Source organism: Sorex araneus, chromosome 5 (assembly GCF_027595985.1).
Source record: "Sorex araneus isolate mSorAra2 chromosome 5, mSorAra2.pri, whole genome shotgun sequence".
In the NCBI taxonomy this organism is placed as follows: domain Eukaryota; kingdom Metazoa; phylum Chordata; class Mammalia; order Eulipotyphla; family Soricidae; genus Sorex; species Sorex araneus.
The window spans coordinates 50,574,938-50,599,678 of NC_073306.1; the positions used below are offsets into that span (position 1 = coordinate 50,574,938).

The 24,741-nt window shown below is 49.0% G+C and overlaps 1 protein-coding gene across 1 annotated transcript; it reads left to right on the forward strand.

Moving 5' to 3' along the window:
- Positions 1 to 2,301: 2,301 nt before the first annotated feature.
- On the forward strand, positions 2,302 to 21,381 carry IL22RA1 (interleukin 22 receptor subunit alpha 1). The gene is made up of 7 exons (XM_004603445.2): positions 2,302 to 2,344; positions 7,591 to 7,723; positions 11,149 to 11,327; positions 14,752 to 14,930; positions 17,580 to 17,718; positions 19,486 to 19,607; positions 20,479 to 21,381. Exons 1-7 carry the CDS (start codon positions 2,302 to 2,304, stop codon positions 21,379 to 21,381), a joined length of 1,698 nt encoding a protein of 565 aa, XP_004603502.1.
- Positions 21,382 to 24,741: the final 3,360 nt, after the last annotated feature.

Consider the following 24,741-nt stretch of genomic DNA (forward strand, 5'->3'; position numbering starts at 1 on the left):
AACAGTGCCCATATTCCACCACCAAAAAAAACCCCCAAAAAACAGTATACCTCCCACCCCCCACCCCTCAACCCTCCCTGCATAACTGATAAATTTCACTTTCTTTTCTCTTTACCTTGATTACATTCCATATTTCAACACAAAACTCACTATTGTTATTGGAGTTTCAACACAGAACTCACTATTCTTGTTGGAATTTATCCCCCAAGAATACAGCCCTATTGACAGGGAAACATTTGATAATTAGTTTTCCACTGATGAGAATCAAGAGATATAAAGTCTCGAGGCCACAGTAGCAGCTGCGTGGTTTAGGATTTCTATATTTTAGTAAGTAAGGCCAGGGAGATTTAAGTTGGAAATTAAATCATTTCCCTTCCTAGAGCAGCATGGAGCAAAAGCTTAGTTCACAGTCTGGAGACATGGCTGCAAGCACTCACTGGGACCCCAACTAATATAGCTGGCTCTGGATCCTGGTTGTTCAGCAGCAAAGCGGCTGTGCCAAGGCATGGCCACCCGGGTTGAATCTCGGTGGAGCTTGAGCCGGCACCGGCCCCGGCCCAAGACTCGATTTGGGGCATTTAAAAGTGGGAAATGAGTTTATTTTCTCTTAACAAAAAACACCTTTGCAAAAATTGCTTCTGGGCCCAAACTTCCTACAACTGAAGCCAAAAGCTACTCTGCTTTTTAAGAAGCCTGCTCTTCATCTGTTTTCTGGGGCTGGTAGCATGTGGCAGGGCCACCAATCTCTCTCCGGGGACAGGGACTTTGATCATCCTCCCAGACAAAGTCCAGGCCCCCTCAGGATGCATAGCAAGGAGAAACCCTTGGTCTTCTCACCCCGTGCATTGAACTTAATCTCTTTGGCATTCGGTATTGCCTGGCTGAATTATAGCTTAAATCTTCATCCATGATAGTTGGAAATGATCTCTCTGGACAAGAACTGAGTGCTGAAAGAAAGTAAATGGATACACATGATGACCTTATAGTACCTGTACCGCAAACTATAATGAGAAAAGGGAGGGAGAGAGGGAGAGAGAGAGAGAGAGAGAGAGAGAGAAGACTGGGGGTGGGGGGTAGAGGAAGGGAAGGGACTGGTGCCAGAACATTGTATGACTGAAACCCAATTGAAATCCAATCATGGACAACTTTGTAACTGTATCTCACGTGATTTAATTTAAAAAAAATTTTTTTTTTTTTTTTTTGCTTTTTGGGTCGCACCCAGCGAGGCACAGGGGTTATTCCTGGCTTTGCCCTCAGGAATTACTTCTGGCAGTGCTTGCGGGACCATATGGGATGCTGGGAATCAAACCCAGGTTCGGCCATGTGCAAGGCAAGCACCCTACCTGCTGTACTATCGCTCCAGCCCCAATAAAAAAAAAAGTTTTTTAAAAAAGTAATTTAAATCTTTATTGGTCTGAGGTTTGCAAAGATCAGTTCCCAGTTATTGATTGGTTTAGGTTTAGGTTTTCAGCAGGGCTGGGGCTGTGGTTGTGGAGACCAACTCAGCTATGGCTCACGTATGGCTCCATGCTCAAGCCTAGGACATGGTGCTTGGTGTCACCAGGATTCAGGGACCCCGGCCCCCTGCTGATGAATTTTTCTCTTTCTCTTTAACCTAACAGTCACTGACATTTTACAGATCTCCAGGTCAAAATACCAGAGCTTCTCGCCCTGATGGTCTCTCAATGACCCCTAGTTCATGGTCTGGTCTGGGGCCCCAACTTCAGCAGGGGAATCCGGGGAGGCTACAGACACTAAGTCCCCTCCTATCAGGACCACGCCAGGGCCAGGGCTGCCTGCTTTTTCTCCACCTCGAGAAATATTCACAAACCTCTTTGCTGCTCCCTGTTGGCTGTGCCATTCCTCAGTAATACCAAACGGAATTACCAAGGCAAAAGGTAAGGTCGGGTTGCTAGGTTTTTATTACCCACTGCCCACCGATCTCGGGTAAGAGAGCATGTGCGAGATTCTCCCTGCCTTCGCTGCCTCTCCGCTCCCTGATAACTGCATTGAAGTGTCTGGGGATAAATCAGTCACCAGACCAGATAAACAAGCCAGCCAGTCCTGCTGCCGTTCTCTGCAACTAGAAAGGGAAACTCCCTTGGATCCCTCCCAGATCCTGGAATACCAAAGCAAGCCGCTGGCCAGGCACCTTTGCACCCCGCTCCCCACGGCTCAGGTCCCACCTCCCCACTCCCCGCCCAGCAGCCTGAGGAGCCACCTGCCAAGGCGCCAAAGCTTCCGAGGACGCAAGTACGGGCCAGAGTGAAAGACAGAAGAAGAGGGCTCCGTGCAGGGCTGATGAGGACGCTCCTTGCCATTCTCACTGCAGGGTCCCTGGTCGGTGAGTACCCCTGGTGGGCAGCCCCCGGCCCCCCGCCAGCAGCCAGAGTCCAGGTGGGCACCTTCATACCTCTCGTCAGCCCCCAGCAAGGCCGCTTTCAGTTTCATCTCTGCTAGGACTGAACTGGCTGCTGAGTTACCGGGGTGGGGGGCCGGAGGTGTGGTGGGCACCCAGGTCACTGGAGAGGTTGAGAGGGTGCCTCAAAAATGCAATCAACAAATTCTCTGAACTGGAGAGGCCAGAGAACCTCCTCTACCCCCACCATTAGCGGAGAAATCGCGGAAGACAGACAGACATCCTCTGACCCCTCAAATCCTCCTGGAAGGTGCTGTACCTCCTATACTTCTTTCTACTTCTGGCTTGACAAGGACAGATGATGGAGGGAGGGAACAGACCAGCTTGAGTCCAGTCGCAGCCTCGGTCCCTGCGCCCCGGGCACCCTAGCTGGGCTGGCCAAGGCCGAAAGTGCAAGAGTCTTTCTCTGTGGGGGCCACTGCTGCTGTTGTTTTTTTGCATTATTGGGTCTGAAAACACCTGCACTTGTGAAACAGAACTGAAGGGCCTAGTTTCCCACTGCGGTGAGTCTGTGGCTCAGCATTAAGGAGAACTTTGAGTCCCGTGTGTGAGCCCAGGTTGTGGCTCTGTTCCTTGAAATGTTGATGTCTTTCAGGGAACTTTCTAGGGAATGAAAGCCTTGATCTGACCGAAGTAGGGGGACAAGGGTGGGGCGGTTTCTGTAAGCCCTTCCCCATCCTAGTGCAAGCAGAGGGCCATGACTAACTGGGACTGCCCAGCCCGCTGTGCTGTCCCCGGCCAGGCTTCCAGCTGTCCCCCGTTCCTCGCAGTATAAACTCTTCCAGGCCCCAAGCTTGGCATTGCCAACAGATGGGATCTGTGATGAGTTCGGACTTAATGGAGCCCCGAGAGACTCCAAGAAATGCCCCTTTGGCTTCCCATCTATGCCGGGGGAATCTTGGAGGTCCCTGGCCTTTTCGGATTGGAAGGTGACTGAAGAGATTGTTAAGAAGCAGGAATTTCACTAGGGAGACCCCAGCCTCTCACCCAGCGCTCTCAGACTGATTCATGAGCAGATGCAATTGTATTCCTTCAGTTCCCAAATGGTGGATGCAAAGTGGGTCTTCCTAGTGTGAAGAATCTTTCTCTGGAGAACCGTCCGCAGCATTCCAGATCAACACAGGAAGTGCCCCAACACAGGAAGTACGGGAGTGACAAAGACTGAGGAACAGACAGTGGGTTTGAGAAGGAAAGGGAAGAGGGGAGACTCATGAGCCCTTCATACCCCCCTCAAAGTAGAGGCCAAGCTTCCCTATGGGAAGCTAATTCCCGTGACAGTCAACCTCCACACAGCCTGGCCCTTAATCTGCTTTCCACCCCCACTCTGTGATCTCTGCCTCAGCCACAGGCTTCCACCAACCCACATAGCCCACCCTGATATGAGTTCCACCAACCCCCCACCAGAAGAGACTAAGCCCACCCCAGACTACCTCTCCAATGCCCCCTCTTTTTCCTCTTCCCTGGACTTCACCACCCCACCAGCGGTCCCACTTCAGTTCTGAGTGCAGTGAACTCCCTCCCTCCACTCAGCCTCAGCCTCAAGCCCAGCATCCCCCTGCCCCCTTCTTCCAGGACAGACCCCCAATCCAGCCCAGGCTCAGATCCAGACAAGGTGTCAGCCGCACCGTGAGGCCCACAGCTCACCTGACCCACTAGCTGGCAGGGACAAAACCCCTGGGGCCCCCAGGTCTATTCTGAGGCCCTCAGGAAGCCTGGAAGACAAAGATTGCTTCAGCTTCTGCGACTGACCAGTCCAGGTTCAGGAAGAAATGTGACCTTAGTGCGAGCCTGCTGCAAGCAGGGCCAAACTTCCCCAAGAGTCTCCATGCCCCCCCCCACACACAGATGGAGCCCTCCACCCCCAAGCCCGTGGATCGTGTCCACACTCCCAGTCTGCAGAAGCACAGTGGAGATCCAGAGTGAAAGAACCCTCCACTCCCTGCCTGTTGGCCTTTCTGGCAGTCACGGTCATGTCCAGGCACCCAGAGCCACTCCAGACTTCAAGGCCTCCCTCAGCCAGAGCCGTACCTGCTGCCTTCCCAGTCATCCCAGCAGGTCCTTCTGAGAAACCCTGGTCTCTGCCTCCCTGCCCCCATTTCCTTTCACAGACCAAGCTTGAGGGGGCCAAGAGAAGAGTTCTGTAAAGTAGGGGCTCTCTTGGAGAGCTGCTTCAAGGCCCCTCTCGTTGTCCTACCCTAGACTTCGCAGCAATAGACCAAGCAAAGGCCGGGACTGGGTGAAGCTTCTCCATCTGCCAACAGAAGTCCCCTGAAAGGGCACAGGGTTAGCATGTGTCCAGTCCCTGTTTGACCCCCCCCTCCCATACTGATGGACCCTTGAGCATCACCAGGGGCAGTTCTGGAGGTCACTTTGCATTGCCAGGTTAGCCCTATTGACCCCTGGCACCACAGAGCCAACCAGCCCCGCCTTCTTGGGACCTTGCCCTGGGGCTGTGTGTCCTGGGAGTGGCCTCTGGATCCCCCAAGCACTGCTTGGGAGGCCTTGGGAAAAGAAAAATTAAATTGGACACACACACACACACACACACACACACACACACACACACACACCCCTCATCTATACAGTGAGTTTCTTGTTTCCCCAGGGGTTTGCATCCCTCCAATCCCTCCAACAGTACACACCTAAACAGAAGCTGGTGTGGCACCAAACGCTGTCCCAAACATTGTCCCCGAGGTTCTGCCCCACAGCCCACCGGGACCTGTGAAGAACTCTTCGGGCTTTGCATGGAGAAGGAGCCATGGCTGAGTCTCTGTGTTTGTCCACAGTTCCCAGGTCTCACAATGTTTTCAAAACTGAAAATATTGAGTAAAATTAGGCTTAGAGTGCTGGTACAGCAGGTAGGGCATTTGCTTGCATGCATTCAACCCAGATTCGATTCCCGGCATCCCATATGGTTCTCTGAGCCCACCAAGAGTGATCCCTGAGCTCAGAGCCAAGAATCAGACCTGAGCACTGCTGGGTGTGGCCCCCAGTGTTTATTACTCAAAAGAAAACATTGAGTAATAAAGATGCTCAGACTCGGAGTTAGAAAATAAAAATAGTTTATTGGAAAGTAGAAAGAAACTTCCCAGCAGGGGAGGAACTTAATATACAACTGTTAAGTATAGATTGTTTTGTGAGTTTTTTTAAATATAAAACTGGGTCTTTATGTTACTTATCAAACAAAGTATTAGAGCATTCCCATTTGTTTCACAGATAGGTCTTGTTAATTTAGAGCCCGTTTGTGTGTTGCTAAGGAAGATTAACATCTTGCATTCCCAATGAGGCTGGTGGGGACTATCTGTTTATTTAAGACCTTTTAAGTTATATATTTCACCATAGGCCCAGGCATTGCTCCCATTATCTCTTAGTCTCCTGTGAGCCCAAGGTCTGGGGCAGAGTTTATGATCTTGGGAAAATGTAAACTTCCCCAGTCTCAGAAAGAACCCAAGAATTTGCAGGAATGTTTTTAAATGTATAATGGGGACAGTTAACATGGAGCTGCTTGCAGCAGCTGACAAGGAGAAACTGAGGCTTCCTCTTTCATGCACACGTGGACCAGAATGCTGTGTGGACTCAGTCCTCTGAGCCTCTGTTTTTCTTGTCCATCAAATGGGAACAATGATAGAAACTGATAGAAATGATAGAAAGGGTGTCATGAGTTAGGCTTAGCTGTCGGCAGCTGGCCAAGTCACTGTTGTTTATGTTTAAGTAAATCAAATTATTCCATTTTGGAGATGAAGAAATTGAAGTCTAATTGCTTAAAAAGCCAAGGCAGCCTGCTTTGGGTGTCGTCCGTCCCCACAATGAAGGCCATTGGTTGCCAAAGGTGCCTTTGCAATCTGAGGTGGCTTGTGGGCGGGCGGGCAGGGAGCAGAAAAGTAAATCTCTTCCTGCCTGTTCAAAATGACTGCCTTTTATTTCTTCAACATGTCAATTGAATCTTCAATGTTTACTTAAATATCTCTAGAACATTCCCTCAGGAAACATGGATACAAACTTCAGGCAATGAGGGACAAGAGCTGGCAAGAATGTGGACTCATGGGACCCCTCAAACATGGCTGGTGGGAGGGGGATGAGGAGCAGCCACTGTGAGGCAGGGCCTGGTAGTCCTTCCAAAAATGAAATGTTGAATTTGAGTCTGACCAGAGGCTAGAGAGGTCATACAGGGGGGAAGGCAGTTGCCTTGCAAATGCCCAACCTAGTTTCCATCCCCGGCACCCCATGTGGTCCACCAAGCATTGCCAGTATGACTCAAAAAATAAACAAATAAAACACCTAAAACATTGTGATCTGACCTTCTCTGTGAGCATGTCACTGCTACCTCTAGACCCAAGAGAACTGAAAACATCTGTCCACTTAAATGCATGCACACAGATAGTCATGGCAGCATCATTTGTAATAGCCCAACATGGCAAGACCACAGTAAACAAAAGTGGTCTGTCCATACCATGGAATATTATTCAGCTTTAAAAAGGAAACAGGTAGGGACCCGAGTGATAGTACAACAGGTAAAGCGTTTGCCTTGCACATGGCTGACCTGGGTTCAATCCCCCCGTGCACTGCCAGGAGTAATTTCTGAGTGCAGAGTCAGGAGTAACCCCTTAGCACCACTGGGTGAGACAAAAAAGAAGAAGAAGAAGAAGACAGATTTATGCAATGTGTGATATGGATGTAAATAAAATATGGATGTAAACTAAGTGAAAGAAGTCAGGCACAAAACCATCTACTGTATTTATATGAAAATTCTATTTATACAAAAAGTCCAGATAAGGAAATCCACAGAGACAGAAAATAGCTGAGTGCTGGCTGGGCTGGGAAAAGGGAGGATGGGATCGAGACTGCTGATGGATACAGGATTTCTTTCTGGATGGATGAGAATGTTCTGGAATCAATGATAATAAATGTACAATTATGGTGTATTATACACTCATTATAGTCTATATATTAAGAAAATGCTGAATCAGATGCTTTAAACTAGTGATTTTCAGTGTGAACGAGGAGGGGGAAATGAGTAATGGCAAACAAAATGGTTCGACCCAGGTATAATGATCCAACACAGGTTAGCCCTCACAGCTCCCCCACCATCACCCTGAAACATTGAGCAATTGGTTAGAAGGTAAGAGATGGGGCCTGTGAGCCTCCTTTCATCCTGCTTCAACTCTCTGCAGCTCGCATTGCTGAGAACACCTCCAGCCTTCTTCAACACGTGAAATTCCAATCCAGCAACTTCGAGACCATCCTGACGTGGGAGAGCGGGCCAGAGGAAGCTCCAGACACGGTGTACAGTGTGGAGTACAAGACGTAGGTTTCCTTCCAAAGCATTCTCTTTTCCCTCTGCCCTGAAAGCAACTCTTCCAAAATGATCCATTCTCCCATATGTTCTCTCTCTCTCTCTCTCTCTCTCTCTCTCTCTCTCTCTCTCTCTCTCTCTCTCTCACACACACACACACACACACACACACACACACACACACACCCTCAGAGTGGCCTGGGTAGTCTCCAAGTAGCATCACAGGCTGCCAGCCTAGCACTGAACTTCCAGCCAAGTTAACCAAGTGCTACAGGAGTGACCCCAGGCTCGCTCAACACTATTTGGGAACTAAACAACAACATGAAAAGAATACCTACATGAAAGTATAGGCTTCCGGGTTAGGTTACCCAGGCTTGAACATTTAACTATATGACCTGGGCAGCTGGGTAACTTCACTGAGCCTCAGTTTCCCCAATGTCAGATAAAGAGAGTGATAGCCCATTTACCACAGGCTTATTAAATAAGGTAGATTTGGGGTTGAAGAGAGTATACAGATAGTAAGTTATTTACCTTGCATGCAATCCCCTGGGGTTGAAGAGAGTACAGATAGTAAGTTATTTACCTTGTACGCAATCCCCTGCACCCCATATGGTCTCCTGAGCCTGCCAGGAGTAATCCCTGAGCACATACCCGGGAGTAAGACCTGATTGCCTCCGCGGATATGACTCAAAATCCAAAACTAAATAAGGTGGATTTGGGTGGATTAAATAAGATAGTCCTTAGCACTTGTACTTGGTAAATAATAAGGTAATCATAGCTGTTTTATTACTATTAATGAGACTAGGTCAACAAAAAGTTATCCCCCTCTCTCCCTCTCCACCTCCATGTTGCCCGTCAGAATTTCTGTTCTGGGCAGGGTAGAAGGAGTTCCAGGAGTCTATAAGCCTGAATTCCAGTCTTGTGGCAAGTCACATTTCTTTTATTTGGGGATTGGGAGATTTTCTGTGGCTCCACCACAGGACCCCATACGTAAGAAGCATGAATTCAACCACTGAGCTTCAGCCCTGCTTCCCTAGTCACTTCTTCCTAAAGCTTAACCCCTCACCTGTAAAATAGGGGTAAGGGATCTTGCCTCAGAAGATGCCGGTGTGAATAGAAATAAAGTGCAAGGGAACTGGTTTTCAGTAGGGAGCTTGGTACGGGGGCAGGAGTGAGGGGGATCAGTCAGGGAAGGGGACACTAGGACAATGGGGGAGGGGGAAAGTGCCTGCCACAGAGGTAAGCTGGGGCTGGAAGGGAAACCGGGGACATTGGTGGAGGGTAGTGGGCTCTTATGGTGAAGGGATTGGTGTTGGAACAATACACACCTGAAACTCAATCATAAATATCTTTGTAACTTTGTAATTCATAGTGACTCAATTCCTGCCCCTGCCCCCCGCCAAAGTCAAAATAAATAAATAAACACAAATTCCTTTTTAAAAAAAAAGATTAAGAAGTGAGGTAGGTAGAGCATGTTTCTGCCTTGTGTGCAGGAATGTGCTCTAGCTCTACCCTGGCCCCACACAGTCCCCAGGTACCAGTAAGGGTAACTCTCATGGACCCTAAGCACTGTTGGGCCAAATGCCAAATCCAAAGTACTGGGTGGAGTATCAATGGCCCTAGATTCTCCCAGCATTGTTGGGCGTGGCTCCTATTCAATAAAAAAAGAATTCTATGGTGACAATGAATCCAGAGTTGGACTCAAACTAATTGTGTTCAGATCTTGGCTCTGTTCACGTGTGCTCCAAACACCCAGTCAGTTCTTACCTTTTTAAAAATAGGGGCATTTCCAGTGGTGCTGCCAATGCTGCCCCTCCCCACCCCCACCCCCCCACCCCCTGCCTGCCACCTCATGGCCATCCCAGCGATTCTTCTTGACCCAACAAGTATGGCCTGCTAGTCACATGCTATTACCCAGCGGGGCTGGGGGTCGGTGAGGACATTACCAGGGATGGAACTGGGTGCTATCTCCCAGCCCCCATTTTAACTTCCTTACATTTCAGCTTTCTTATGGAAAAAGAGGGAGAATAATAAAAGAACCTCAAGGGGCCACTGTGTGGACTAATACCTCATTCACATATAGCGGTCAGTATGAGGTTCAGTAAATATGGGAAGTCTTTGTCACTGCTATTAATAAGCAACAGTGTAAGGAAAAGTGTGAGGGCTGGGGGTTCCTTGGTAGGACGAGAGCCACCTCCCCAGCAGCGGAACTAAGAGACAGGGGACCACGAGTTGATGGTCAAAAAGGCCTGTTTAATTTCAGAACTGAATAGTCTAGCTAGAGAGTCTGAGGGCATCCGAGGTACAGAGCGTCACTCAGGTGTGACTGATCATTTACAGAGGTAAATGATCTTGATGGAGGCAATTCTTTTGAGGAGATTAACTCAAGCAGATGGTCTGAGACTATACAGAGCAATTCGCTCAGGGGCGACAAGCATCTATATTGCTTTTCTTTTTCCCTTGCTGCTAGTACATTATTAAACAATTAAGTTTACTTCTTACTAATATTTGCAGTTATTTGGATAAACACAGTAAAAAATATGGGTTCAAAAACTTAATTCTCTGGGCTCCAAGAGAAAAACCGGTTGGGCTTTTACCATAAATTCCAGACTAACTCCTCAGCAGGTTTATTTTTCCTATGCCATGGGGTCCTGTCTTTTAAGTCATTATGACTTGTATCAAAACCGTGCTTTATGCTTTCTAGACTGTGCCATAGAAGCCAGGGTAGCTTTGCTCCTTCTTGCCCCGGATCCATCCAGAGATCCCTCAGAGGGACCCAGCTTTTTTTTTTTCTTTTTGGGTCACACCCAGTGATGCTCAGGGGTCATTTCTGGCTTGCACTCAGGAATTACTTCTGGCAATGCTCAGGGGACCATATGGGATGCTGGGAATCAAACCTGGGGTGGCTGTGTGCAAGGCAAACGCCTTCCCCGCTGTGCTATCGCTCTAGCCCCGGAACCCAGCTTTTGGGAGTGTTAGGAACTACTGCAACTGAAACCTTAGTTAATTATAACAGGTGCCCAGGAGTACATATATTTCAGAGTCAACTAACTTCCAAATTTACATTAACAGTCATTCTGTGTTTAAGCCAAGAACATTGCTCTATAGTAAAATGCGATAAGGTTATAGGGGAAAGAGAAAAGCAGGTAATTCACTACAAATACAAAATCCAGAGTCACCAGAAGGTCTGACTTTATAAGTAACCAAGCGTGACTTAGGGAATTTTGTAGCTAACAAAGGAGAGATAAAGCACAAAGGAAAGGTTCAAGATAAACTTGGGGGTTGAGGAGTGCTCAGAAGAGCACTGTAAGCTTCTCTGGGGGGAGGTAAAGGGAGCAATTCACCGATAAAGCCTAAAATTCTTGGGGTTAATATCCAACACCACAGGCCTACTGCCAGGCCAGCTCATGATAGCTGGGCTTTGGGCTCCCTACAGGTATGGAGGAAGTGCCTGGCTGGCAAAGAAGGGCTGCCAGCGAATCACCCAGAAATCTTGCAACCTGACAGTGGAAATAAACAACGTCACGGACGAGTACTATGCTCAGGTCACAGCGCTCAACACAGGCAGCCAAACAGCCACCAAGATGACTGACCGCTTCAATCTCAGGCAGCACAGTGAGTGGGGTGCACTGGGGTGGGTGTTGGAAGCATAAGGGGTGTGGGTTTTTGGGAAGGATCCCTGCTCCCTACAAAGCGTTCCCCATGACGTCTTTTGATCTTTCTCCATCTCCATCCCCACCTCCCTGGTGCAGAACCCCTTTATTTTTTATCTTGCTTCTTAAATATAAATTGCTTGCTTCTTATATAAATCAGATTTATATAAATATAAATCTAAATGACTTAGATCATTTCATATCCCGAGCCCCGCCCCCCACCCTCCTCCCTGCAGCACTCAGAGGCATCCATCTTACCCTCCCAGCCCCTGCAGCGACTTCCCACAATGCCAAAGTAAGATCTGAGTCTCTGCCATGGCCTAAGAGAGTGACCCAATGGTGTGCTCAATTCAAACCCTCTCCTGCTGCTCTGCCCGGGTCACCAACAGCATCCTCACTGCTCGAGCTGTCTGGAAGCTCTTCCCAGCTCTTCCTGTAACTTTCCAACCCTCAGTCTTGGTCTCAGCTTCAACATGACCTCATCGAACATCCCTGCTCCCAGCCTGACAACCTGATTTCCCTCAGTCACCACACTGTCACACAAACCATTCGTTGTCTTCACACCTCACATCACAATCTGCAGTTATTGTGTTTGCTTGCGTGCATGTTATCTGCCTCCCCCATTGAAACATGAGCTCCAGGAGGGCATATGTGGAGTGTGGAATCCACTGTGTTCCCTGCCCTTTGCCTAGTCCCTTGCTCATAGGAGATGGTCAGTACAGAATTGATAACTGAATGAGTAGATGAATGAATGGACTAAATGGGGGTGAATTAGTGAATGTGAGTTGCCTAACTCCCCACACCAACTAGCTTAACAGCACATGAATTTTTGTGTTTTTTTTTTCTGTTGGGGGGAGATATGGGCACAGTGGTGACTGAGATTTTTTTTTAACCCCCAGAGGTTAGAGAGCCCACCCATTCTGAGATTCTTGGCCAATAAAGCCAGCAGTTTAACTTGAGGGCCCAGTGCTTGATGGACTACAGCAGGGTCATGCCCGGAATTGCTCAGGGAGCTCCCGGCTGCTTGGGTGGAGGATGCATGTGGTGCCAAGAATCCAACCAGGGTTGGCTGCATGCAAAGCACACACTTTAACCTCCCTGTCTTATGTCTCTGCCCCCAAAGAATTTTTCTTTTATTTTTAATTTTGAATTTATTATTATTGAATCACCGTGAGATAGTTACAAGCTTTCATGTTTGAGTTTCAATCATAAAATGTTCAAACACTCATACCTCCACCAGTGCACATTCCCACCACCAATGTCCGCAGTTCTTCCTTTCCAAACCAAAAGACATTTTTAGAAAATAAAATAAGCAAACAATGTTTCTTGGATTTTTTAAATAATATGCTTGTTATAGAAATGCTCTAGTGTATCACTGTCACTGTCACTGTCACTGTCATCCTGTTGCTCATCGATTTGCTCGAGCGGGCACCAGTAACATCTCCAGTGTGAGACTTGTTGTTACTGTTTTTGGCATATCAAATACACCACAGGTAGCTTGCCAGGCTCGCCGTGCAGGTGAGATACTTTCGGTAGCTTGCCGGGCTCTCTGAGAGGAAGGGAGGAATTGAACCCAGGTCGGCTTTGTGCAAGGCAAACGCCCTACCCGCTCCAGCCCTGTGCTCTAGTATATAGAATATAAAATAAAAAATAAATGTAGCCCTAAAGAATGCTTTAACATAACCATAATTATGATCAACAATATCATTCTATTATTTTCCTCCTTCCCTTCCCTTTGTTACTGCTGGTACAATGGTCAGTGACTTGGGCCCACATTTGTTTATTGTGGACTGGAGCAATAGCACAGCGGGTAGGGCATTTGCCTTGCACATGGCCGACCTGGGTTCGATTCCTCTGTCCCTCTCGGAATGCCCAGCAAGCTACTGAAAGTAACCTGCCCATATGGCACAGCCTGGCAAGCTACCCGTGGCATATTCGATACGCCAAAAACAGTAACAAGTCTCACAATGGAGACGTTACTGGTGCCTGCTCGAGCAAATCGATGAACAACGGGACAACAGTGCTACAGTGCTACAGTGCTGAGTATTGCACTTTGTTGTTGTATTCATGTGCATATGCAGAGTAAGGCCAGGCTTCTTGCTATAAAAACAGGAATACTCTCTATCACTGAATTATCTCTGGGCCCCATCGCTGTATCTATTCCTTTATACTCTGATTGGGGTTTTTTTCCCTACAGTGATGTCATGAACATTTGCTTATGTCATTTAATATTTTTCCACAACATATTTCAGCTGCAAATAATCCATTTTACAGAAATACTCTAAATTTATTTCCCTTATTTCTCTCTCTTTTTTTTTTTTTTTTTTTTTTTTTTGCTTTTTGGGTCACACCTGGCGATGCACAGGGGTTGCTCCTGGCTCATGCACTCAGAAATCATTCCTGGCGGTGCTCAGGGGACCATATGGGATGCTGGGAATCGAACCCGGGTCCACCACATGCAAGGCAAACGCCCTACCTGCTCTGCTATTGCTCCAGCCCCCCCTTATTTCTCTTTTGAGGGCATTTAATTTCATTTTTCAATTGGGCTTGGGAGGGAAGTGAGAGAGTTTGGATCACACTTAGCTGTGCTCAGGGCTTTCTCCTGGCTCTGTGCTCAGGGGTTACTCCCAACAGGGGCCCGGGGACCATGTGTGGAGCCAGGATCAATTGTGTGCGAGACAAGTGCCTTAACCTCTGTCTTACTGCTCAGGCCTCCATTTTTCAGTTTTGTAAACAATACAGAGACAAGCATTTCTCTAGTTGAGATGTTTTCAATTTTGGAGATCAATGGGTCTTTCAGGGATTTTTGTAAATTAGCTTCAGGAGAAACAAGGCTTTTGGATCACAAAAAGTGGGTACAAGATGTTTGTTAAAGAAAAAAATTTATAAATGAGCCTTTTGGGGGAGACAAGATTCATAGTATTCACCAGACTCCCAGAAGTAATTTTCAAACAAGTAAAGGTCGTTCGCTGATTTGGAAATTTTCATCTAGAGAGACTAAAGTCTTAGGTCTGGTGTTTGAAGCTTAGTCCAAAACACTGTGCTCCCATATATTTAGGACATGCAGTGGAGCTTTCAGTTCCCAAAAGCCAATGCCAGTAAATAAGCGGGAAGGAGCCCTGGGCAGACTCAGGGTGGGGATGGGGGAGTTAGGAGTTGTGGAAGAACCTGATCAACCAAGGGGCCAATACCCAGTGCCCGGGCTCTTCCTGCTCACCACTGGCTCTGCCTTGCAGAACATCTCTCTGTGGAGCTAACTTTCACAAGCAGACCTGGGTGCAGGGGAAAGGAGACAGGAAATGGCCATTCCGCATGACCCAGGGCAGCCACTACCAGCTGATGCTGATTCTGATCTTTCTTTCTCTCATTTCTCTCCCTTTTCCCAGCTATCCTCAAACCACCTAAAGTGACCTGTATCCCCAGAGTGAGATCCATTCAGATGGTCATTCATCCCACCTTCACACCCATCCACTCAGAGGAGGATGGTCACCAGTTAACCCTGGAGGACATCTTCGTTGACTTGTCCTACTGCTTGGAGCTGCGTGTCAACCATTCCTACCAAATGGTAACTTCCTGGGTCTCCCCTTTCCCACTCAACTAGCTCTATGCCCGAGGAGACAGGAGGGGATGTACTGGCTAGGGTAGTGACTGGAAAGATCTTTTTCACTAGTCAAGAAGTAATTAGGCATTAAAAAGCAGAGAGAGTCCTTATGGCTATTTTTTGGTGTTATCTGGCATTCTCCAGAATGTTTTATGATGTCTGATTTAATTTGGTTTGTGAATTTAATTGCCAATAAAATTTAACTTAAACATTTTTCATTGTTAATTCAATTTTCAATTTGAAAATTGAGCAAAAATGTCATTTAGAAGACATCGTCTATGTGATTTCTGTACTTTCACATTTGTAAAGACTTTTTTCATGGTCCAGCATATGGTCAATCTCAATGAATGGTCCATGCTAATTTGAAAGGAATGTGTATCTTGCAGTGGTTCAGTGGAATACTCCGTAACACTGGTTAGATTCAAGGTGGCTAATAGTGGCATTCAGGTCTTCTGTGTTCTCCTTGATTTGAGAGAGGGCTATTATTTTAGTTGCTAAAATTGTGACAATCTCTTGGGGGCTGGAGAGATAGCACAGCGGGTAGGGCGTTTGCCTTGCACGTGGCCGACCCGGGTTCAAATCCCAGCATCCCATATGGTCCTCTGAGCACGGCCGGGGGTGGTTCCTGAGTGCAGAGCCAGGAGTAACCCCTGTGCATCGCCAGGTGTGACCCAAAAAAAAAAACTGTGACAATCTCAAACTATAATTATGACTTTGTCTATTTTCTTTTTAATTCTGTGCATATTCAATAGTATTAGACATGTGTACAATTATTAAAGCTTCCTGTCTATCACCTTTTGATCTCTAGTAATATTATCTGCACTGACATCTACTTGACCTACTATTACATAGTGATCCCAGCTTTCCTATGCTGGGAGTTTGTGTGTTACATATTTTTGTGTCCATTTATTTCCAACCCTTTCATGTCTATATATTTAAAGTTCATTTCTTATAGGCATCATTCTGATATATCTGTCCTCTTTATTTTATTTATATGTAATTAACATAAAATTCTCCCTTTGAAAGTCTATGATTCAAGTACAAAAAGTTTAATTTAGCATATTCAGAAAGTTGTGCACCATCATCATAGTCTTATTCTCTGTCTTACTGATCTATTTTCAAGTATTTTGATTCTTTTGTCATCTTCAATCTGTTGTTAACACCATTTAGTGGGCTTTTTTTTTCTTTTAGAGGAAGCCACATGTGGATATGCTCAAGGGTAACTCCTGACTTGGTGTTTGGGAGACCATATAGGATGCTAGGGATCAAATCCAGGTAGACCATGTGCAACGCAAGCACCCTTGACACTGTACTATCCCTCTGGCCTCTTAGTTGACTTTTTATTTCAATTATTATGCTTTTTAAGTTTTAACATCTCCAAGTTTTGAAGTCTCTATTCTACTGAGATCTCCTGGCCATTTATTCTTGATATAACTTCCTTGATCATAGTTAGACTAGCTACTTAAAACTACTGTCTGACAACTAACTCCAACATTTTCTCACCTTGAAGTAGATTCCCACTGTCTTTCCTTCTGAATATAGATCACATTCTCTCTCTTTTTCCTTCCTTCCTTCCTTCCTTCCTTCCTTCCTTCCTTCCTTCCTTCCTTCCTTCCTTCCTTCCTTCCTTCCTTCCTTCCTTCCTTCCTTCCTTCCTTCCTTCCCTTCTTCCCTCCCTTCTCCTCCCTCTCATTTCCTTGAAATCTATCTTCTAGATATTCAAACCAGTAAGATTACGGGGTTTCTTTTTAGGTTTTAGACACTCACAAGGTTTAGACAGAGTGCTTGCTTCAGTGCTAAAAAAAGTGTTTATGAGATATTCACACAGTGTCATTCTCTTTCTTATTTCTCCAAAATCAACCTGCCTCTGCTTTCTACCAATTGTTAACACATTGTTTTTTATTTTAACTAGAGTTTACAATTGTTATTTTAGGAATGGTTATTCTGACAAAAGCTGTAAATTACTTGGAGTAGAATAAAGAGATTGAATATAAAAATAAAAGAGAGATGAGAAGAGAAGTCAGGGCCTTATTTATTGTGATGGTAGCACTGTAGCACTATCGTCCCATTGTTCATCGATTTGCTCAAGCAGGCACCAGTAACGTCTCCATTGTGAGAATTGTTACTGTTTTTGGCATATCGAATATGCCACGGATAGCTTTCCAGGCTCTGCCATGTGGGCGGGATACTCTTGGTAGCTTGCAGGGCTCTCCAAGAGGAGCAGATGAATTGAACCCAGGTCGGCTGCATGCAAGGCAAATGCCCTACCCACTGTACTATCGCTCCAGCCCACTATCGATGGTATGGGATGAAAATTACAAGGAATCGAACCAGAATGGAGGCAGTAAAAATGGGCAATGGAGGAATCTTAGGACCTTGGCAACTCACAGGTATTGCACCACATATTTGATATGAGCAATTGCAGCAACATGGATTCCACAAAAGTTGTAAAATCCATATATGTATTCTCCCATATTTATTCCCCTCATAAGCAAAAGAAAAAAAAAGAAAGAGGAGAACCAGATGGATGAAATCAGCCGAGGTGTGCGCACGCTGACTTGGGCTTCAGAGAGTTGGCATGTGAGAGTCATTGTATATTTCTCTCAAATTCAGCACCGTGAAGGGAAACAAAAAGAACATGAGTTTTTTGGCCTCACCCCTGATACGGAGTTCAACGGGACCATCAAGATTTCAGTTCCACTCTGGGCCAAAGAGAGTGCCCCCTATGTGTGCCAAGTAAAGACCCTGCCAGGTGAGTTTAGCCAAAGCGGTGGATTCAAATCCTGACTGAGCTCTCCTCTCTATAACTAAGGTAAACTGGGCAGTGCTCTGGAGGACTCCAGACGGCAACTGGGGTTTTCATTAAAGTCAATCTTGGCTTCGCTACAAGTGAGTTCGCTGATGGGTTATCACAGCATATGTTTAATCTCCACCCACCAGTGCAGGTCTAGATTTCCTCTCTCTCTAACAATATTTGTGTGTATCCTGGCAAAGAAAATTCACTTTAATATTAACCCAGGTGAGATATATGGGGGAAATAATTATCAGGAAGGAGAACAGAAGATAAAAAGAGCCCCCATATCTTCCGGTGCCAAATAAGAATGGTGCTGGCGACGATAACCAGCGTTTGTACAGGGCAAACCAGGAACCGGGCAGGACTCGAGTCACAGTCCTGAGAAAACAACCAAGGGGACAGCGACTCTTCTCATCTTCACTTTCCAGATGAAGACACTGAAGAACCTGGTCATGGTCACAGGCAGTGAGGGATCACACTAGATTTAGCTCTATGTTCTCACCCCATGTGAGCGCAGGAAGGGCTTTGAGCCAGCAGCTAGATGAGACACTCCTTCTACTAGCACACTGAAATTCGACTCTTGGCACAATCTTTGTAATATCTTTATTAGTATTTTTTTCCCATAAGGATAGCTGTGTTGTAATGCTCAGAGATTTAGAAGATGATGGTAGTGGCAGTGGATTGGATGGATTTGCCGAACTGTCTGCCCTTAGTCATCACGTCCAGTCTTGATGATGTCAGCATATGGTCCCTGTTCCGACCATGCCAGCATTCAGAATAGAGGTTAACTTGAAAGCCTGACATAGCACAGGCACTGGCAAAAGAGGGGGACCACACGAGGGGTGAGGAGGCACTGGTGCTGAGAAGTCAGCTCTGTGTTCCCTGGAGACACTGCTCAATCTTGTGACTAACCCTTCATCTGAGGGCATCGAAGCTGGGTCTACAGTAATGAGGCAAGGCTGGGCCATATGGAAGAATCACAGCTTGATAGAATCCTCCTGGGGAAGGTTCTGGGCCTTAGCGTTGTTTGAAACTTGACTCATCAGTTGACCCACGAGCCCAAGAGCGACCCACTCCCCCACCCTAGTCCCAGCACTTTTGTTTTCAAGGGACAATCTGTGGGCGGAACAGGGTCCTGCACAGGACATGCCCTTCCTGGGGAAAGGGCCAGGTAGGGAGACTAGAGTAGAATTTGGCAAGAGAAGTAGGAAAAGGAGAATCTGCCTTGCCACGAATTGAGCTGGGATCATGTGTTTGACCTGAGGCCCTCTTCCCCGACAGAGCTAGACAACTACCAGCGAGTCCCAGCCTCCTGTGCCCTCTCTGTGTTTTGACAGCGTGAGCACCATGACCTGATCCAGATCAGGATGGAACCTTGTTTTGTCCTCCTGAGATTGTAGTCACTTTCATTGAAATCACATTTGCAGGGCTGGAGCAATAGTACAGCAGGCAGGGCATTTGCCTTGCATGCAGCCGACCCAGCATCCCATATGGTCCCCTGAGCACCGCCAGGAGTAATTCCTGAATGCAGAGCCAGGAGTAACTCCTGAGCAGTGTTGGCTATGGCTCCCAAAACAAAAACAAAAAAAACAAAAGAAGCCCCTAAAACCTGGCCTGAGGCTGGGGTTGGCATGCGGGAGGGGGGGAGGGGGCAGAGGAGACCAAGTGGCTCGCCCACACAGTCCCCGCTTCACCCTCACTACTCTGTCTGCCTTGCTCCCCCAGATCGGACCTGGACCTTCCCCTTCTCAGGTGTCGTCCTCTTCTCCATGGGCTTCCTGGTCGCAGGACTCTGCTACCTGAGCTACAGATACATCACCAAGCCACCTCCGCCTCCCAGCTCCCTGGTAAGCAGCCCCACCCAATGCAGGGTGGGGGTCAGGGGGACCCCAGGGACCCTGGCTCTCCTCAAAGCACACAGAGCAGTACTTAGACCTGGTTCCTCCAGCTCCAAGTGGCCCTGTAGGACTCGGGTAGATCAGTGGGTAGATGCTCAGAGCCAGAGCAGGGGGGCTGGATGGGAGCCCCCAGCAGGAGCCGGACAGACAGCACAGACCCAAGAAGGCAGCTGACCAAGGGGGGCTTTGGGGTGCTGGGCCCGTGCAAAGCAGCTCACACGGTGTCCAAAGGGTCAGCCAAGTGCCACCACGAGGAATGTAGGCCCAACTCTGCCCCTGGGTTCAGCCAGAATGTCATCTTCCAGTTGCCAAGTGTATGCAGCACGTTTTTTTTTTCAAATTGTAAGCCCTGGGGCCAGAGAGGTAGGACAGCAGGTAAGGTGCGGTTCTGGGTTCCAGCTTCAACACTGCATAAGGTACCCCTAAACACCACTCAGGAGTGACCCCTGAGCTCTGAGCTAGGAGTAAGGCCTGAGCACAGCAGGTGTGGCCCCCAAAGGCCAAACCAAAAGGACACTCCCCCTTCCCCTACATGCACCCCCATGCCACGTCATTTCCTGTACACTTTCTCAGCTTCCCCTCTCCCATCCTTTCCCCTGGATCCTCTTTTCATCAGGCCCACAAGGGATCCTCCAGACTGTACCCAGGGGTGACCCCATCTGCTTCCTGGTGTCCTGCCTACTAGAGAAACACAGCCACAAACTCTCCCTGAGATAAATCAGACTTTAGAAATGGCCACAATAAATGGCCCTGGCCTTACGGACACCCCCCCCCTCACCTAGTCCACTCCCATCCCTCACGCTGTGTTCTTCCTACACAGAATGTCCAGCACCTGCTGACCTCTCCGTCTCTTCGGGTCATCCAGGAGCACGTGCTGATCCCTGCCTTTGTCGAGATGGGCAGCCCGACCCCGCCTGTGCAGTATTCCCAAATCAAAGTCTCGGGGCCCATAGAGCCCCCGAGAGCCCCCGCGCTGCACAGCCTGCCTGAGACGGTCTACCTCGAACAACAGGACGCTTCCGGCCTGCAGCCCCCCACTGTGCCACCTCCCCAGATGACAGCTCCGCTCTCTTATGCCCCCCAAGCTGCCACCGAGGTCAAGCCCTCTGCCTACACACCTCAGACAACCCCCAAAGCAGAGCCCCTACGCTATGCTCCACAAGCCGCATCTGAGGCCCAGCTGCTGTCCTGCAGCCCTCAGGTCCCTGCGGCCAGCTGGCCTTCCTCCTATGGAATCTTCATGGAAGGTTCTGGCAAAGACTCCTGTCCTGGGACACCGCAGGGTCCCAAGTACCTCCAACCTGATGGTCAGTTCCAGAAAGAGGCATCCTCTGGATGCTGCAGCCCCAGCGGGCTCTCTCTGAAAGGGGTGGCTTCTTCGGCCATGGAGGAGCCCCCTCGGGGGATTTACACGGACCCAAATGTGCTGCCCAGAGGGGAGCCGGGTACATCGGGGTACTTAAAGGACCAACTGCCCCTCCTTTCCTCTGTCCAGATTGAAGGGCACCCTGGGTCCCTTCCGTTACACACACCTTCCCTCAAATGTCCCCCCACAGACCAGGGTCCCCCTCCCTGGGGCCTGCTGGAGACCCTGGTGTGTTCAGAGGACGAGGATGCAGTGTCTGAGGCTGAAGCCAAGAGCCAGGCCTCCAGGCCAGAGCCACAAGCAGAGCTGGACACTCTGTTCAAAGATCTGGCACTGACTGTGCAGTGGGAGTCCTGAGCACACCCGGATAGACTTGGGGCCTCCTCCCTGTCCCAGCCTCACCTCCAGGCATGGCCACGCCCATCTGGGCCCTGGAGAGAATTCTCCCATGCATGAGCGTGAAAAGGCACCAAGACACTGGCGGAGAAGCCACGACGTGCTCCCAGAGTGGTGCGTGTGCCCAGTGCACGGGTGCAAGCAGGAAGGGCCACACACATACGCCGAGCTCCCAGTGCCCCACTTCTGGACAGTGTCGGAACCTCACTCCACCTGAGCATTCAGCTACTCTGGGATTCCCCGAAGACTCCAGAAGTTGCCTGGAGAAGGGCACCTTGGAGCAGCTTGATAGCACCAGCACAACCTACATGTCTGCCAGAGTCAGACACGGTGGCCCGGGGCCTATCTGTGGGGCTTGCAGCCTCAGACCCAGCCCCCGCTGGGGCTTCCCCTGAACACCATTTTTGGCCACCGGAAACGCAAGGAAGATGAGACAACCACAAACTATAACTTCACTAAGTGGAAAGAGCCTCGGGCTCAGCCCATCTGGGTTCAAATTCCAGTTCCACGACTTCCTTCTAGGGACTTCAGGCTTGGTGTTACTCACCACCGGCCTTTGCTTCCTCTTTTGTTAAGTGGGGATGATACCAGGCCTCCGGGTGGGTGAGGAGGAAATTCAACGTGTGTGTGGAGAGCTGAATCAGGCATTGCCCGTGGGCAGGGTGCAATGTAGAGCTGTTTCCTGTCGTAATTTTTAATTGTGTGTGTGCTTGGGGGAGGGAGGGGCTGGTGGAAGCACTCAGGAAGCCGTGCCCACCAATTCCTGAGCTCTCCACATTTCCTGAGGATTTCTCCAGGTCAATACAGAAGGACCAGCCTGTCTAGGAAGAGGCAAAAGACAGAATGGCAGGGTCTTCTGGGAACAGTCTGGAGATAAAAGGAGTCTGAGGGGCTGGAGCAGTAGCACAGCAGGTAGGGCATTTGCTTTGCACACGGCCGACCCAGGTTCGAATCCCAGAATCCCATATGGTCCCCTGAACACCGCCAGGAGTCATTCCTGAGTGCAGAGCCAGGAGTAATCCCTGTACATCGCCGGGTGTGACTCCCAAAAAAAAGTAAAAAATAAAAAAAGGAGTCTGAGACTACAGATGAAGGCTGTTTGGTTTGGGGGGACGGAAGCAGGTGGGGGCAGTATTCTCAGTGGGTCTCCTCAGCACCCCACTAGAGAATATCTCTGCTCCCGAAGGAAAGCTTCCTGCTCTGTTCCCCGGAGCCACCCTTTCTGGGTGCCTCTGCGGCTCGCTAACCGCTGTGGGGAGTGAGAGGATCCCCCCAGGGCCCCAGGACAAAGTGGGCGCACACACCTCACCCTTTTGGTTCTCAAGAGAAGGAACTTTGCACACCCACTTGGATTCTTGGACCATGAGGCTAATGGAGCCTGAGAAGGGGAAGGTCCCTCTGTGAGAGGCGAAGCTCCCATTGCTATCCCGTCCCAAAGCTCTTCCAAGTTCAGTCACCTCAATGTGACCTTCCAAGCGAATATGTCCTTTCTCTGGACCCAGATAGGTGCCCCCTCTCCTCCCTTCCCTGCCCTGCTCCAGGTGGTAGAGTTCTTATCAGGGTATAAATTAATATTTAACATCTCTTCAGGGTCAGTGGTTTAGAACCAACATCTCCACGACTAAGGGGTAGGCTGCCCTCTTGGGCACCCCCAGTCCATTATGCCCCAAATTCTCTCCTAGCAGCTACCATTATTGGCTAGAAATTGCTCTCCTTGCCCGCCTCCCCAGCCCTCTGCTAACAAGTCTGCTTCATATCACTTGAGGCAAACTTGGTTGAAGGTTGTCTGTCCCCTGGTTAGTCACAGCAAATGGCTACACAGCTGGAAGCTTCCCACCAGGTGGGAAGCAGTCCCAGGTGTTATCAAAAGCCACAAACAGGGGCCAAAGACAGTATTGGGGGAAGGAGGGCGTTAATTGCTTGCAGCTGGAGCAATAGCGGCACTAGCACAGTGGGTAGGGTATTTGCCTTGCACACGGCCGACCTGGGCTCGATTCCTCTGTCCCTCTCGGAGAGCCCAGCAAGTTACCGAGAGTATCCCACTCTCACGGCAGAGACTGGCAAGCTACCCGTAGTGTATTCAATATACCAAAAACAGTAACAAGTCTCACAATGAAGACGTTACTGGTGCCCGCTCGAGCAAATTGATGAGCAACAGGATGACAGTGATACAGTGATACAGTGACCCAGGTTAGATCCCTGGCCTTGCCTATGGTCCCTCGAGCACTACCAGGAGTGCTCCCTGAGCACAGAACCAGGAGTGATCCCTGTCCCACTGTCCCACCACATACACACGCGCACGCGCGCGCACACACACACACACACACACACACACACGGGACAAACGACATAAATTGCTCACAGGGCCACAAAGTTTGCTGAGCTCCTCAAGCTGACAGACTTCCCACAACTCCCTGGCTCTTGGAGGGCAGAGTCTGAGGGCTAAGGAGAGAGCTGAGTGAGTCTGAGTCCTGTAACCTAGGACAGTCAGGACCCAGGCTGCAGGTGCCTCAGGGCACCAGGCTGCAAAACTGCTCCGAGAGCCCAAGGCCCCTGGGAGCCAGCTAGGCTGTGGCGCCCCTAATAGTCCTAGGCCCTGGCACCATTACCAGGAGTCTTCAGTCCAGCCCTGGCGAGTCAGAAGGTGAGTCTCCAAGGTGCTGACTGCAGGGTGCAAGGCAGAACCCAGCCCAGGGTGGTCAGATATTAAGAGCACCAGGAGGAGCAACAAGAAGGGGGAGAGGTGGGGCTGGAGCAATAGCACAGCAGGTAGGGTGTTTGCCTTGCACGCGGCCTACCTGAGTTCCATCTCCAGCATCCCATATAGTCCCCCGAGCACCACCAGAACTGATTCTTGTGTACAGAGCCAGGAGTAACGCCTGTGTATCTCTGGGTGTGACCCAAAAAGATAAAAAAAGAAGAAGAAGATGATGACACTCAGCCTTGATGCCGGCACCTGGCGCCAATGCTCATCCCTCCTCCTGTTTGCCTTCCATAGAATTAGAGCCTAGCATGAGCATGTGGGAAAATGTGGCCCAGAGAAATTGCTTGCCCCACGTCAGTCCCCTGACTTGCCTCAGCACTAGAACCCTCAGGAGCTTACTAGATCCTTTCCAGTCGTCTGGATTGTTAACCCACTCAGGCAAGGGGAGGGGTCGTAGCGCTTTTACTTCCAATTCCCTGCTCATTGCTTCAAACCTTTCCCTGGAGAAAGCCTCACTTCCCCCTTGACTTGGGTTGGGGGAGCTGCAAGGAGGCAGTGGTATTTCAGCCCCCTGAAAGGTTGCCCAGGTATCCACCCAGGATCAAGGGCTGATGGGA